Source organism: Phalacrocorax aristotelis, chromosome 23 (genome assembly GCF_949628215.1).
Source record: "Phalacrocorax aristotelis chromosome 23, bGulAri2.1, whole genome shotgun sequence".
Lineage (NCBI taxonomy): Eukaryota > Metazoa > Chordata > Aves > Suliformes > Phalacrocoracidae > Phalacrocorax > Phalacrocorax aristotelis.
This window is the reverse complement of record NC_134298.1, coordinates 3488372-3500391: the sequence shown is the minus strand read 5'-3', so window position 1 is coordinate 3500391 and position 12020 is coordinate 3488372. Positions and strand designations below refer to the sequence as shown.

Here is a 12020-nt window from a genome sequence, read left to right as displayed (position 1 = left end):
TGACTCCAGGTGGCAGGGCTGAGGCTGGGGAGTGACTCCAGGGCTGGAGGTAGCCTCTGGTACATTTCACGTGTTAATTAAATGAAGAAGCTAAATTAAAATCCATCTTTGTGTGCTGGAGAGGTTTCTGTGAGTGTGCCTTGCTCCCAGCCTGGGATGTCCCAGAGCACCACGAGATCCCGTCCTCAAGGTCCCGCTTTGCCTCTCCCAGCCTCAAGAGGTGCTGGGATAACATTAAGGGTTAATGACAGATTAGCTCAAGTGGCTAAATCCCCGTCAAGAGAAAAGGATTGGCAGGTTGTTAATCTCAGAATTACTTGATAACTTTAAATACAATCATGTAATCAGCAGGAACCTGTAATTATTATTTATGCGCATGGTGCTTACCAAATTACAGTGCTCTCCAGGGCTCTGTGTGATGAACAAATTAATTCTGCAATGGAAGAGCTTGACCAGACAGAGGTGTTTGTGTCTGAATTTCACTTGTAAACATTGATGTATGAAATGAAATTCGAGTTTAATTGGCCCTCCCTCCTGCTGCGAAGCACATTATGCTTTTATTCTGTCTTAGCTCAGCCGGTGAGAGGGAGCATCATGAAAACTTGGAGGAGTTTCTCTAGCCCTGATGGTGTGTGCGTGGGAGACCCACACGGGGTGCTCCTCACCCCCCTTAGATGAGATGGTGTTGATATGTCCACAGAGAGCCTGCATCCCACCTCCATGCTATGGGCGCAGGGACTTGGGGTAGAGAGGAGACAAAAAAGCCATGAGCTGTCCCTGTGGGGTGCTGAGCCCGCTGCAGCGCGAGGATGCTACCATGGAAGGTGGGGAGGGGCCATGCTGGGGTTGTCTTTTCCAAAAGATAAACATGCCCCAAGAGTCCTTGTGAGAGGAATTGAAGTAATTTTAATCAACCAAGGCTCAGCATACACACACTTCTCCAGCTACAGAAAGCAGTCAGTTGGAGCAACCACCAAGAGGAGAAGGAAAAAACAGTGATGTGAACACAGATGTTTCTGTTTGGGTTTCTTTCTTTGGTTTTTCAATTTCCAGACTCTTTTCCACCAAAAATGACCTTGCTTTAGAAAAATCCAAATTGAATATGTAGCACATCACTTCTTGCTAACATCACTTGTATGTATGATGAAAAAAAGCGCCCTGGGGCATTTTCCCCTTCTCTGTAGCCAGCAAATCTTTACCAGCTCCTGCCAAAGCACCTGGCAGAGAAATCAGACTGACCCACAGTGGGGACATGCAAGTCTACTCCTTGTAGGGTGTCAGCAGAAAGCATCTGTAAAGGTGGGAGCTGCTGGTTTCCCCATTACATCACTCTGGGGCTCTTTTTCTCTCCCATATGTCGGATAAGGGGCAGTTTCTGGGACTGTTGGAAATGGATGAGCTTGTACAAGGACCAAAACTCGCCCCACATGCAGGATATGGTCCTTATTGTGGTCACTCCATAATACTGGGAGCTGTTGCTGCTCCCAGCACGTTATTGGAGGCAATGGGGTATTTCTGGTTTTGGCTGCACCATAGACATGCAGATAGCAAATCTTAGTGGCTGGGAAATGGGAAGAATTTGCTTCCAACTACTGAACTTCTCAGATGTTTAAAGATGAACCTGGAGGTTTTTGCCTATGCATCCCTTTAACGAAAAAAGAAATATTTTATTCCTTTCTGGTGGTGTATCCTCAGGAAATAACAGAGTCCTACAATTTCAAAGACGCTTAAATCTCCCCAGGGCAGGAAATACTTATGCCTCTTCTTTATAGTGGGGAAACTGAGGCACCGGAGAGTGAAAGGACTTATACCAGACCCTGTAGGGGTGGGAAAATCCCTGGGATGCCAAAAGCAGACTTGCCCTGTAACCCCTCTGGCATCCTCTCCCTGCCTGAGCATCCCCACACCTCTTATGGGGCAGGGAAAACGTGGCTCTGATGTGGTCAGGGTAAAACCCTCCACCTTGCATGGACCCCTCTGCTCAGCTGCTTTAGGTGACCACATGAAACAGGGCATCGTGGGTGGATCAGGGACTTGGCAGCTGCACAGGAGATGAGCTGAGGTCCCCAGCATGGAGAGGGAGGCTGCCGCTCCTCCAAGGCACTTAACCCCAGTGCGGGAATGATTTGACCCCATCCCCTGCGTAAGAACAAGGAGAAGCTTTGGCACTGAGCCCGCCTGCACGGGTAAAAGCAGGGCAGGGAGGAGGGGAAGCAAAGCCATGGCATGTCCCCACAGTAGCTGCCTTCAGGGAGCTCAGTCACCACTTCACTGCAGTGGTCCCTCACCTTCCCATCCCCCAGGCAGGGCCACGGAGTCAGCCTGAGCCCTAAGGGCTTTGCAAAGAGCTGTAGAGTCATCTAGGATAGGCCAGGCCACAGGATTAACTAAACCTCATGCTTCCCTTCAGACCAAGCCCCTTCCATGTGGCTGTTCAGAGCTCCTGGGACCCATCCCCATCCCCTGCATGGTTTCCCTCCCCCTCCCACCCCATTTCTCTGCCTCACATTCTCAGTGTCAAGATGAGAAATGACCTGGTCAGACCAAGCAGCAGTTACAGGCCATCCCAGGCACCTAGCAAGGGGCTGGGGAAGGGCTCAGATAACCCCAGTGGTACAAAAACAGCCACGTATAGCATTGTCTGCCACAAGTCCAGGACTCTCCATCCATCCCCCATCAAGCCAGAGGGCTTCCCCCACCCCAGCAGCACCCCAGCATGCACTTATTGGAAAGCTCACCCAGCTTCCCAAGGCTTAGCCCCATAAGCCATCCCAGCAATGTCCTGTCACCTCAAAACAGTGGCAAACTCGAGAGAGACAGCAATGGGACACAGGGCATCGTGCCTAGGATGGAGGCAGGCAGGGAGGCTGCTGCAACCTCTCTGGGCTCCTCTGGCTCCTTCTGCCACCCCAGCAGGTCACACCGCTGCCTGGGAGATACAAAGCAGCATCTCAGCTGTCCTAGCCTACAGATCTGCCCCAGCAAATGGGACAGGAGCTTCTGTAGGGTTTCCTATAGCTGCAGTGAGTTTGTACGCCCTCTGCAAGACTGGTGGGTGCAGGCAGGATCTGGCTCCTGTGCTGTGCCATGTCAGGGGTCCCACGCAGCAGGGACACCAGCTCCCCCATCCCGTACGGCAGCTCGCTCCCGGCTCAGACAGTCGTGGACTGCTTGATGCTGTGGAAGCTGACGCGGGTCGGGGAGGTGGGGATGGACATGGCCCGAGCCACGCGGGCTCGGATGGAGTGCTTGTCCTGCCATCGGTGCCACCGCTTCCGTACAGCTGATCGGACCTGGGGGTACAAGACAGAGGAGTGGACATTTAGTCACCACGCAGCTGTCCAAGGGTGTTCAGAGGCACCGGCCATCCTCATCCTCAGTCTTTCAGCCAAAAACGCTACTGAAACCCTGCTCAGCTCCCTGGGGGCAGGGAGGGTCCTGGAGTCCCTGTCACCTCCCAAGGTACCCACCCTTGTTTGATGCAATGCTGGTGAAACACAGCCCTGGTAGCTGTGAAGAGAGATGAACCTGGCTGCTGGTGCCTCTGAGCACAAAACGGAAACAAAAGGGAGAAATAAATCTGAGCTGTGGCTCTGCAGGAAAGCCAGCATCTTACATACTGCATTGGATGCTGCAAGGGGCTGGGAGAGGTGCGAGTGACTTTTGGGAGGTTTTATGGCTTGTCTGGTTCATGCTAGTGCCATTTCTTCAACATTAATTCCACCCTACAACAGCCCAACTGCTTTGTGCAGCAGGCAAATAGTGAAGAGATGCCTTTTCATCGACTGCAGAGCGGAATGGCTGTGGGAGGTGGACACTGGACACAGGCAGCTGAAACGGTGAGGTTGGGTGAACGCTGAAATTCCCAGCCAGCCAAGCTGGGATCGAGAGATGAAGGACCACGAATTGCATGGTGTGATATGCTCCTGGGTCACCAGCTAGCCCTGATCCAGTCCCTTTTCATTCTGCTTCAATTATATATGATTTGGTAACAAAGCAAATTTGTCTGGGGCAAACTGTCCTGAGCCAGCAAAGGTGCAAGAGCATTTGGGAGGAGGCAGAAGAAAGAGCTGCGCACATGGTCAGCCCTAGGATCGGCCTCTACTCTCACACCCTTTGCGTTCTGCTGTCTGTGTTTTGGGTCAGAGCCCAGGAGGTGCCCTCGTCTGCGTGCCAGGTACCCACATGTGTATGGGGATCACCCCAGGGAAGGATTTCCCAGGGATGGGGGGACCCTTGGCTTTTCTGCTGCACCAAATCACATGGGTGTACTCCCAGAGCATCTGCTCTCGGTGGTGGATTTTCCTCCTGCAAAGGACACCAACAGTAACTATTCCCATCCGGGCACAACCTGTGAGTCCAGATGTGCCTGGAGCTGGGGGTAAAGCACCAACTCCGACCAGCAAGCGCCTTCAGCTGGGGAATTGGGTGCCAGCACCCTCCAAGCACTGTGCAGGGGCAGAGCCTCAGGCTGAGTTTGCGTCTGCTTGCAAGGAAGGGTGTAGACCCCCCAGAGCACCCCCAGCCCCCAGTGCTCACCTCGCTGTTCAGGAAGCAGTAGAAAACAGAGACAAAGAAGCCCTGGAAGGAGACAAACAGCGGAGTCACTGCGGAGCTATAGCCAGCAGCTCCCAGGCTCAGGAGCTTTGGAGCAACCTGGGGGTTTGGGGATGTTTGGTTTTGGGAGGGGGCGAAAGAGGGTGAGGCATCAGCCAGGATGGGCTCCTCCACATCCACTGGTGGGGGACTGGGATGGAAACTAGTGCTAAGGACCATACCTGGAAGGACTCCAGAAAGGAGTTGAAGTAGATGAAGACAATCCTGGAGATCTCATCCTCCCCCGGGTTGACGAAGAACAGCATGTAGGTGATTCCCAGCAAGGGCAGCAGCACCAGCGTGGCCTTGACTGCTTTCCTGGCGAGAAAACATGGACCTGAGCGGCTGCAGTGCAGCCCTGGGCACGAGGACTCTCCCCACCCCACTCCCAGTAACAGCACGGCTGGATCCAGGCAAACTGGTGACAGGGGGAGGACGGAGCAGAGTTGAGCTGTTTTCCAGTGAGATCCCCAAGTGACTGGGCTGGTTGGAGCACTGGGTGCCTTCTATGGTTTCTCTACCCAGGAAAGGGCAGTGGATGGTAGAGGCCTGACCTTGAGCTGTCATGAAATGATTGCTTGGCTGATCTAAGGCTTGATTAAAAAAGAATTAAGGAGGGGAAAATAATTCACACCCTTCAATATGGGTTTATGAAAAACCTATCCCAGCTAATTAATTTGTTATCTTTTCTTGATGAGATTACAAGTGCAGTTTGTGAAAAGTAATAGTGCTGATACAAGAGAAAGGATTGGGGCCTGGCATCTCATCCATTTGGATTAGGGGACAAGAACGATGCCAAGTCAACACTTTTTGCTTAAAAATCCTGTTAATGGACAGATTCCAACATTAGCTGAAATCAGGAAAAGTCATCCCTGGCAGGCCTGGGCTGGTGAGGGATGGGGCCTGGGACCTGCGCTGCCTCGCTGACCTGGAGGAGGGCCACAGCCACTGACACAAACTGGCAGATGGCACGGAGGAGCTGGAAATAACTGAAGGCATGACCATCTTCAGGCTGGCAAACCATGGGACAGCACATGCACCAGCGTAGCTTCCTCAGGGGAGCAGCCATGGTAGAGGGGATCCATCAGCTTTTTACTGAAAGCCATTGTCTAAGGTGAGCAGGAGCCCTCCAGGGCTGTCCCTTGCCTGGTTTAAGCAGGACTGTGCAGTTTATAACCTACCAAACTCTCCAAGTGCTCCTGCCCCACAAAATGTTTCTGGCAAATGAAAGTGTTCTTCTGCCCAAAGGTGAAAAACCTTCCCTGTCAAGATCAGGAGAATACTGGAAGACCAAAAGTCTCTTGAATTTGCTGACTGAGGCCAACCAGCCTACCCCAATAACCTTCATCTTTTCTCCCCCCAAGCTGAATCATTCATCCCAGCTCAGTACCCTGCAATGAGAAAAGCTGACATTTCCCAATGACAGCATCTGAATTTTTCCATTCTCAGCTAAAACAATTCACCCTCCACCCCAAACCTGCTTCTCTTGACCTAGCACACAGTGAGATTCCCTGATTCCTGCCCAGAAAATGATAAAGACCATTGATAAGGACCAAGGTGTCTTCTCCTGTTCCGGGTACTTTGGGGGGCTGCTCTGACCATGCACCTCCCAAGTTGTCTGCAAAATATCCCACAGCAGGGAAAGGTTAAGTCTTCCTGCCGTGTGCTGCTGAGAGCACTGCCTTCTCCTTGTGGCTTCACAGGCAGGTGTTTGGGGTGGCATCGATTCATTACTCCTTCCTTGCCCTTTGCTTTTCTGCCAAGTGGCGATTTAATTCTCACCTCCGTGCCAGGATTTGCAGCTCCAAGGCCGGTGAGCTGATTAGGTTCCACCAGAACAGGCTTTTGCAAAGAGACTCAGCTCCCAGTGGCTCCCTTCAAAGGCAGATCCAGCCATCCGTGTTCTCCACTGCAAAGCTCTCACTGGCCAGGGTTTTTCCACAACCCCAGATGCAATGGCCACATGTCTCCAAAAATCATTTAGGGTGCTCTTAGACATCTCTCCATGCTCGTATCCCCCTGATGTTTGGCTGATGGGGCTGTTCCTATCCCCCCTAACCATGCTAATGCAATTGCTAGCTCTGTTTTCTGCAGGGTCGCTCACACCTTTACCTGTACTGGATCGTCTCTGACGTGGTTGAAGCTCGAAGCTTTGTCATGAGGATTCGGACGATGTTGAACAGAAAGATGAAGTTGATCTGGGAGGAAGAGGGCACCTGGTTAGTGTCTGCTCCCCCCGTGTTTCCTTCCATTTCCTCAGCAAAGGCAATGGGCTGTGCCAGGGGAAATGGGAATGCTTCCCCTTGAACCTAGTTATTGCCTTCCACGCACTGGACAGGACAACTACATTTACCATTCTTAAAGCACTTTAGCAATAAGATTTAGAGGTTTGTTCAAGGGCACAGGGCAGCAGGGCACACCAGGAGATTGGTGAGGATGGGCAAGCATAAGAGAAAGGGCTGAAGGTGAAGAAATTGGAGGGGAGAAGGAATATAAAGTGGCCAAAGGGATTTTGGGAGAGTGGCTGCCATCGCAGCAAGGTGCTGCTTGGCTGCTCTCCCAGCTGCCGAATGGCTAATGAGGGCGCGGAAAGGCAGCACTGGGACCTGAGCACAATTGACACAGATTAGAAGTGGCCTGGCTACCTGATGGGCTGGGAGATGAGAAGCAGGCTCAATTATTCAGCGAGGCTGGTTGGCACCAGTAATTAGTGCTCCCCCCGGTTTTCTCAGTATTGGGCAAGGAGGGAGGAAAAGCTGTGGGATCTTGAGCACAGTTTTCCCCCTACAAACACAGCTGGACCCTGGCACTGCTGCTTGTGACTTGCCACCTCTGCACCTCTTCGCCCCTTCCCAAAAGGGCAAAGCCCCAGCAAATTATGGTCCATATGACCCCTGGTTCAAGCATCACTGCTCAGCCAAGAGCCAGGAGCAATGTGATGTGGATCAGGGAATGGGGCTGAGGTCCTCAGGCTGCTGTGAATGCTTGGCAAACACCTACCTGCACCTAAATAGTGCCAGGGCAGGGATGGAGGGACTTACTGACGCTTGTGGGAGTCTGCCGATGGGAGCATCCCCATCAGAGTGAGGTCTCCAGGCTCCCTTCCTAACCCATCCCAAGCCAGCAGGATCCATACACACTATTTCTCATTGTGGGTTAGGTGCCCAAATATGTTCAAGGTGCAGCTTGGGTCCAGAGAATCGGGCTTGCAGCGTGAGCGGCATTGCTGCTGTGGGGCAGCACAGCCAGCTGCAGCAGGGCCATGCCGAAGGAGGGGGTGACACCCTGTTCAGGAACAGCCTTATCCCACGCGCAGGCAAGAAGGACCCTATATTTAGCAAGCAAGGTCACTTTGCCCTTACCAGAAGCACCAGGATCATGGGGCCTTGGTATATGTAGTCGGTATAAACTCCTGCTCGCTTCCCAAACCAGCACCTGCAAGGCAAGGACAAACAGTGTCAGGGACATCTGGTGTCGGGGACAAGCCTGCAGCGTGAGTGACCTGGGTTTACTCCTGTCCTTGCACAATCTCTGTAGGTTACTGTCCCTAGGGTGAAAGCACTACAGCTCCTGTAGCCGCCAAGGAACAGCTTCCCTGGGAATCTGGTATATGGAGGTGCATAGGGGCTTCTGGGGGCCCTGTATGGATGTGGGAACTGGTTATTGTAGGATGAGCAGGGACAACCTCACATGCAGACAGGCCTGGGTTGCTTCTGTCCCCAGCAAACCCTGTGGGAGCTCACACAGGTGTATCGGTGTCCTGGGAGCACCTCGCTGGGTTTTGTTAAATCAGTGCTGTGTCTGTGTGTGTAGCACAGGGCTGCTGAAGTCGGGGGGCAAAACTGGCACAGAAAAACAAGACAAGCTGCCATTCATCTAACCAGGGTCCTTTTAACTTCCTGGTCCGCATGATGAACTCTCAGGTGCCTGTTAAATCCTCGATTAGCAAGTGTCTGTGAAAATGGCTCAGATGGTGGCAGGGTATATCTTTGCTGGTAGATTAAATCCCAGCTCGCTTTAGCAAACACATTGCAGGAGCTCTGGCTTAATCTCACCTTTTCCCCCTTAAAAAAAATCTCATTTGCCCTTTGAAGAGAAAACTGCAGCAGCAGGCAGGGCTCGTGTGGCAGAAAGCCTAAAGGTGGGATAAAAGAAAGGATGGAAGACTATTATCTTTTTTTTTCCTCCCAACCTTTCCGTGTACCCTGCCTCGTGTCAGCCCTGCCAGACAGGATCTGTGCCTGCCACAGCCCCTGGCACAACTGATCTCCAGGGAATTGGGATAGAAAGGAGATAGGGAATGAGAGCAATCAGGCTCACTTCTCGTTGTCGTAGTACAGCTTCCCGATGGCCCAGGCGACGATGATGGGAAAAGGGATACCTGCAGATGGACACACAGATGAGTCGGGGGTACAACGGTGACACAAAATAATGCTGTAACAGGGATTTCCTCACACAGGGCAAACCACTGGGAGAGATGATATGGCCATGCAAATCCCCTCCTCCTGCTCTTGGCAGCCTTTTTGCAGCTATTTGGATAGATAGCGCTATTTGCAGCTACCTCCACAGAAGAGCAGGAGCAGAGGATGGAGGTGGGCATCACCCATCACTAAAACCCTGGGTACCTGGGGGGTGAAGGGGAAATCCCGTACTTACACCAGCCGATGCAGATAAACATCCATTTGCGGAGCTTGTCGGTGGAGTAGGTGAGCACAATGGCCGTGTGCAGGTAGCAGCCCTCGCCAAACATCCAGAAGAAGTTGGTGACGTGGAAGTAATTGTAGGCGGCAGTGACCAAGCGGCACCAGACCTGCCAAGGGGTTCAGGAGGAGACACGGAGGGTGAAGAGCAGAGTTCTGGGTTACAGTAGTGAAACTGGTGCACAGAGCAATGCAGACTCCAGCAGAGCAATTGAATCCACATTTCTCATAAGCCTAGGCTGTCCACCAACCACCAGGCAGCCCTATTTGGGCTCTCAAGCTGCTTTTGGGGCCTCATGTCTAGGACCCTCAGGCTCCCCTCACACCCCAGCTGCTCGGGGCTGGGCTCAGGCCAGCTGCCTGGCAGACCTGCACCTACCACGTTGCTCTCGTGCACCTCTGGGTTCATCGTGAGCTGCACCACGAACCACGTGGCATTGCGTAGGATGAAGGCTGTGATGAGGTTCCAGTGGATGATGTTCCTCAGGCACCGGATGCTCCTAGAGAAGAGGGGACAAGGGACCATCAGAGTGTGGCGGGTGCCTGAGGACCAGCCATGTGTGGGCTGGGCGACAGGACTGTTTGTGGAGCTGAATGTCTTTGTTGGGACCCCAAGGGTGAGCTGCTGGGGCCGTGCCCTGGGGAAGGTGGGCAGGTCCAAGGCCAGGAGGTGGAAGGCACTGAGGAAGACCCTCTGCCTCCATAACCCAGTGCTTTAAAAAAGCTTCATGAGGAAAATAACCATGAGATAGGCATGATCCTCACAGACTGCAGAGCAATGGCTGTGGGGGAGGATATGGCAGAACACAGGGGCTGGGTACATCCCGAGCCTGAGGGCTGTGGGTTGGCCTCCCTGGGCTCATTCCCACAGCAGGAGCACAGCAGTGGGTCAGGTCACTCACCGCAGGCGCATGAAGAGGACGAAAGCCACGAGGAGGGCCCCCAGCGAGACACAGTGCCCCAGGTAGTTGATGATGACGGCAATGTGGTAGTGCAGCTTGCTCTTCTTCTGGTGGGGGGGGCAGATGGGGAGGGGGTCAGCAGCAGCCCCAGGTACCACCACAAACCCGCCTCCTCAAGCACATCACCTCTGAGAGCTGCACTGCAAATTTTGGGCTCTTTTTCAGAAAGCAACTGGAGCCCACCTGGTGCAGGACAGTGGAGATGGGGCTGGGAGGGGACACGGCTGGCCGGATGGGGCTCGTGTGGACAGAGGAGGCATCAAGCTGGCCCTACAAATGGCTCAAGCATTTCACATCCTACCCGTGCCAGGGCAGCTCATGGTTGCTGTCCCTATATCACCCCTGCTCAGCACTGGGACATCCCCGACCCGTTTTCTGGGGAAATCCTGCTGTAATTCAGCCGAGCTCACTGGCAAGGTGCCATCTGATGTCTCAGTTCATTCCCCTTTGCCCTCAGGGTAGCTCAGAGGCTGGGATGAATTTGGGCAGAGGGAGCAGGGGATCTCCGGGAGGTGTGAGTGATAATTAAATTAATTGATTGCTCCTGCTGTTAGGCACTCATCCAACCTGTGAATTAGCAATTAACTGAGTGAGAAAACCATTCCTGGCAAGAGATATCAGCATCTTAAATACCAGCGGTGGTTATCAACTGCAAATGAACAGACCATATCTGTTCTCTGCTCTGAGGAGTGGCTTGACCTACTCAGAGGCTTGTAATTCTTGGTCCCCTTTTTTTTTATCCCTTTCTACTTCCTAAGCACCCCCTTTATTTCATTGCCAGTGGGGAGGGACAGGGTTTGCACTGAGTGCTTGTGTCAAGAGGGAGCTAGAGGAGGGTGGTAGGTCTAGAGGGTATGCTGATCTGCCAGGAGACCTCACACTGAAAGTCCTCTTGGATTTTTAGCAGGGAAGCAAACAGGCATGGCTTTATTTTTGGCAGGGAATGAAAATGCAAATCAAGAAGGGGGTCATATATGCTGCATACAACCTTGTATCTGGGATGCTGCTGCATGCCCAGCCCGCAGCTCTCTTGGCCATTCCTGACCTGGGTGCTGTTGCCCTTCGAAACTCCATTGTCTCGCCCTCACCCTCCTGCCAAGAGCCTGGCTGAGCAGCTACCAAGGTCCTACCTCTTCGCTGAGGATCTCCTGGCACTGGGAATAGTTGACCCGTGCTGCCCAGCTCCCGTTAGCGAGGCACTCCCTGTAGCCATTATCTGAAAGAGAAGGTGCACATCAAAGGGGATGGGCACAAAGATTGACCTGATGATCGTCACTAATGCAGGGGGAGTTGCTGGCATCAAGCCAGTGGCATCTTTTGCTTTGGAGCCAGCTCAGATGCTGCCTTGGTTGCAATTGCGGGACCAAAATCCCCAGAACATTTCAGACCCACTCAAGGGCTTTGGGTCTGTACCAGCTCTGCCCCTCCGCGCTGGGGGACCCCAACCCCTCCCACCACCGAGATGCAGTGGGAGCTGCACGAGTTTGACTTGTCCCCTCCTCTGCGCTGTTTGCTTGATCCCGTGCCATCCTGCAGCAATGGTAGCATGAAGTCTTCACTTCTCTACCTGCATTAGGAGCTTTTTTCATCTCCCAGGAAGGACGGCAAGCAGCAAGGCTAATTGGGAAGGAATGGCCACGACAGCCCCAGAGCAGCCTCCGATTAGCGTCAGCAGTGGGGATGCCAGCACTGGGGTGATGCTGGGCTTCTGCTATTAACAGGAGAGACCATGAGCCTCATCACGGCAATAGGATGGGACAGG

The 12020-nt window shown here is 53.0% G+C and overlaps 1 protein-coding gene across 1 annotated transcript in view; it reads right to left on the bottom strand.

Moving 5' to 3' along the window:
- Nucleotides 1-2488: 2488 nt before the first annotated feature.
- CRHR1 (corticotropin releasing hormone receptor 1) overlaps nt 2489-12020 on the bottom strand; it is a 28107-nt gene continuing 18575 nt past the window's right edge. Inside the window, exons 4-13 of the mRNA XM_075116913.1 lie at nt 11389-11474; nt 10199-10305; nt 9676-9796; nt 9253-9406; nt 8917-8977; nt 7959-8031; nt 6709-6794; nt 4779-4914; nt 4540-4581; nt 2489-3293 (exon numbers count right to left, since the gene is read on the bottom strand). Of these exons, the coding sequence (XP_074973014.1) occupies nt 3153-3293; nt 4540-4581; nt 4779-4914; nt 6709-6794; nt 7959-8031; nt 8917-8977; nt 9253-9406; nt 9676-9796; nt 10199-10305; nt 11389-11474 (1007 nt within the window). The 3' untranslated portion in view covers nt 2489-3152. The remainder of the gene's footprint in view (nt 3294-4539; nt 4582-4778; nt 4915-6708; nt 6795-7958; nt 8032-8916; nt 8978-9252; nt 9407-9675; nt 9797-10198; nt 10306-11388; nt 11475-12020) is intronic.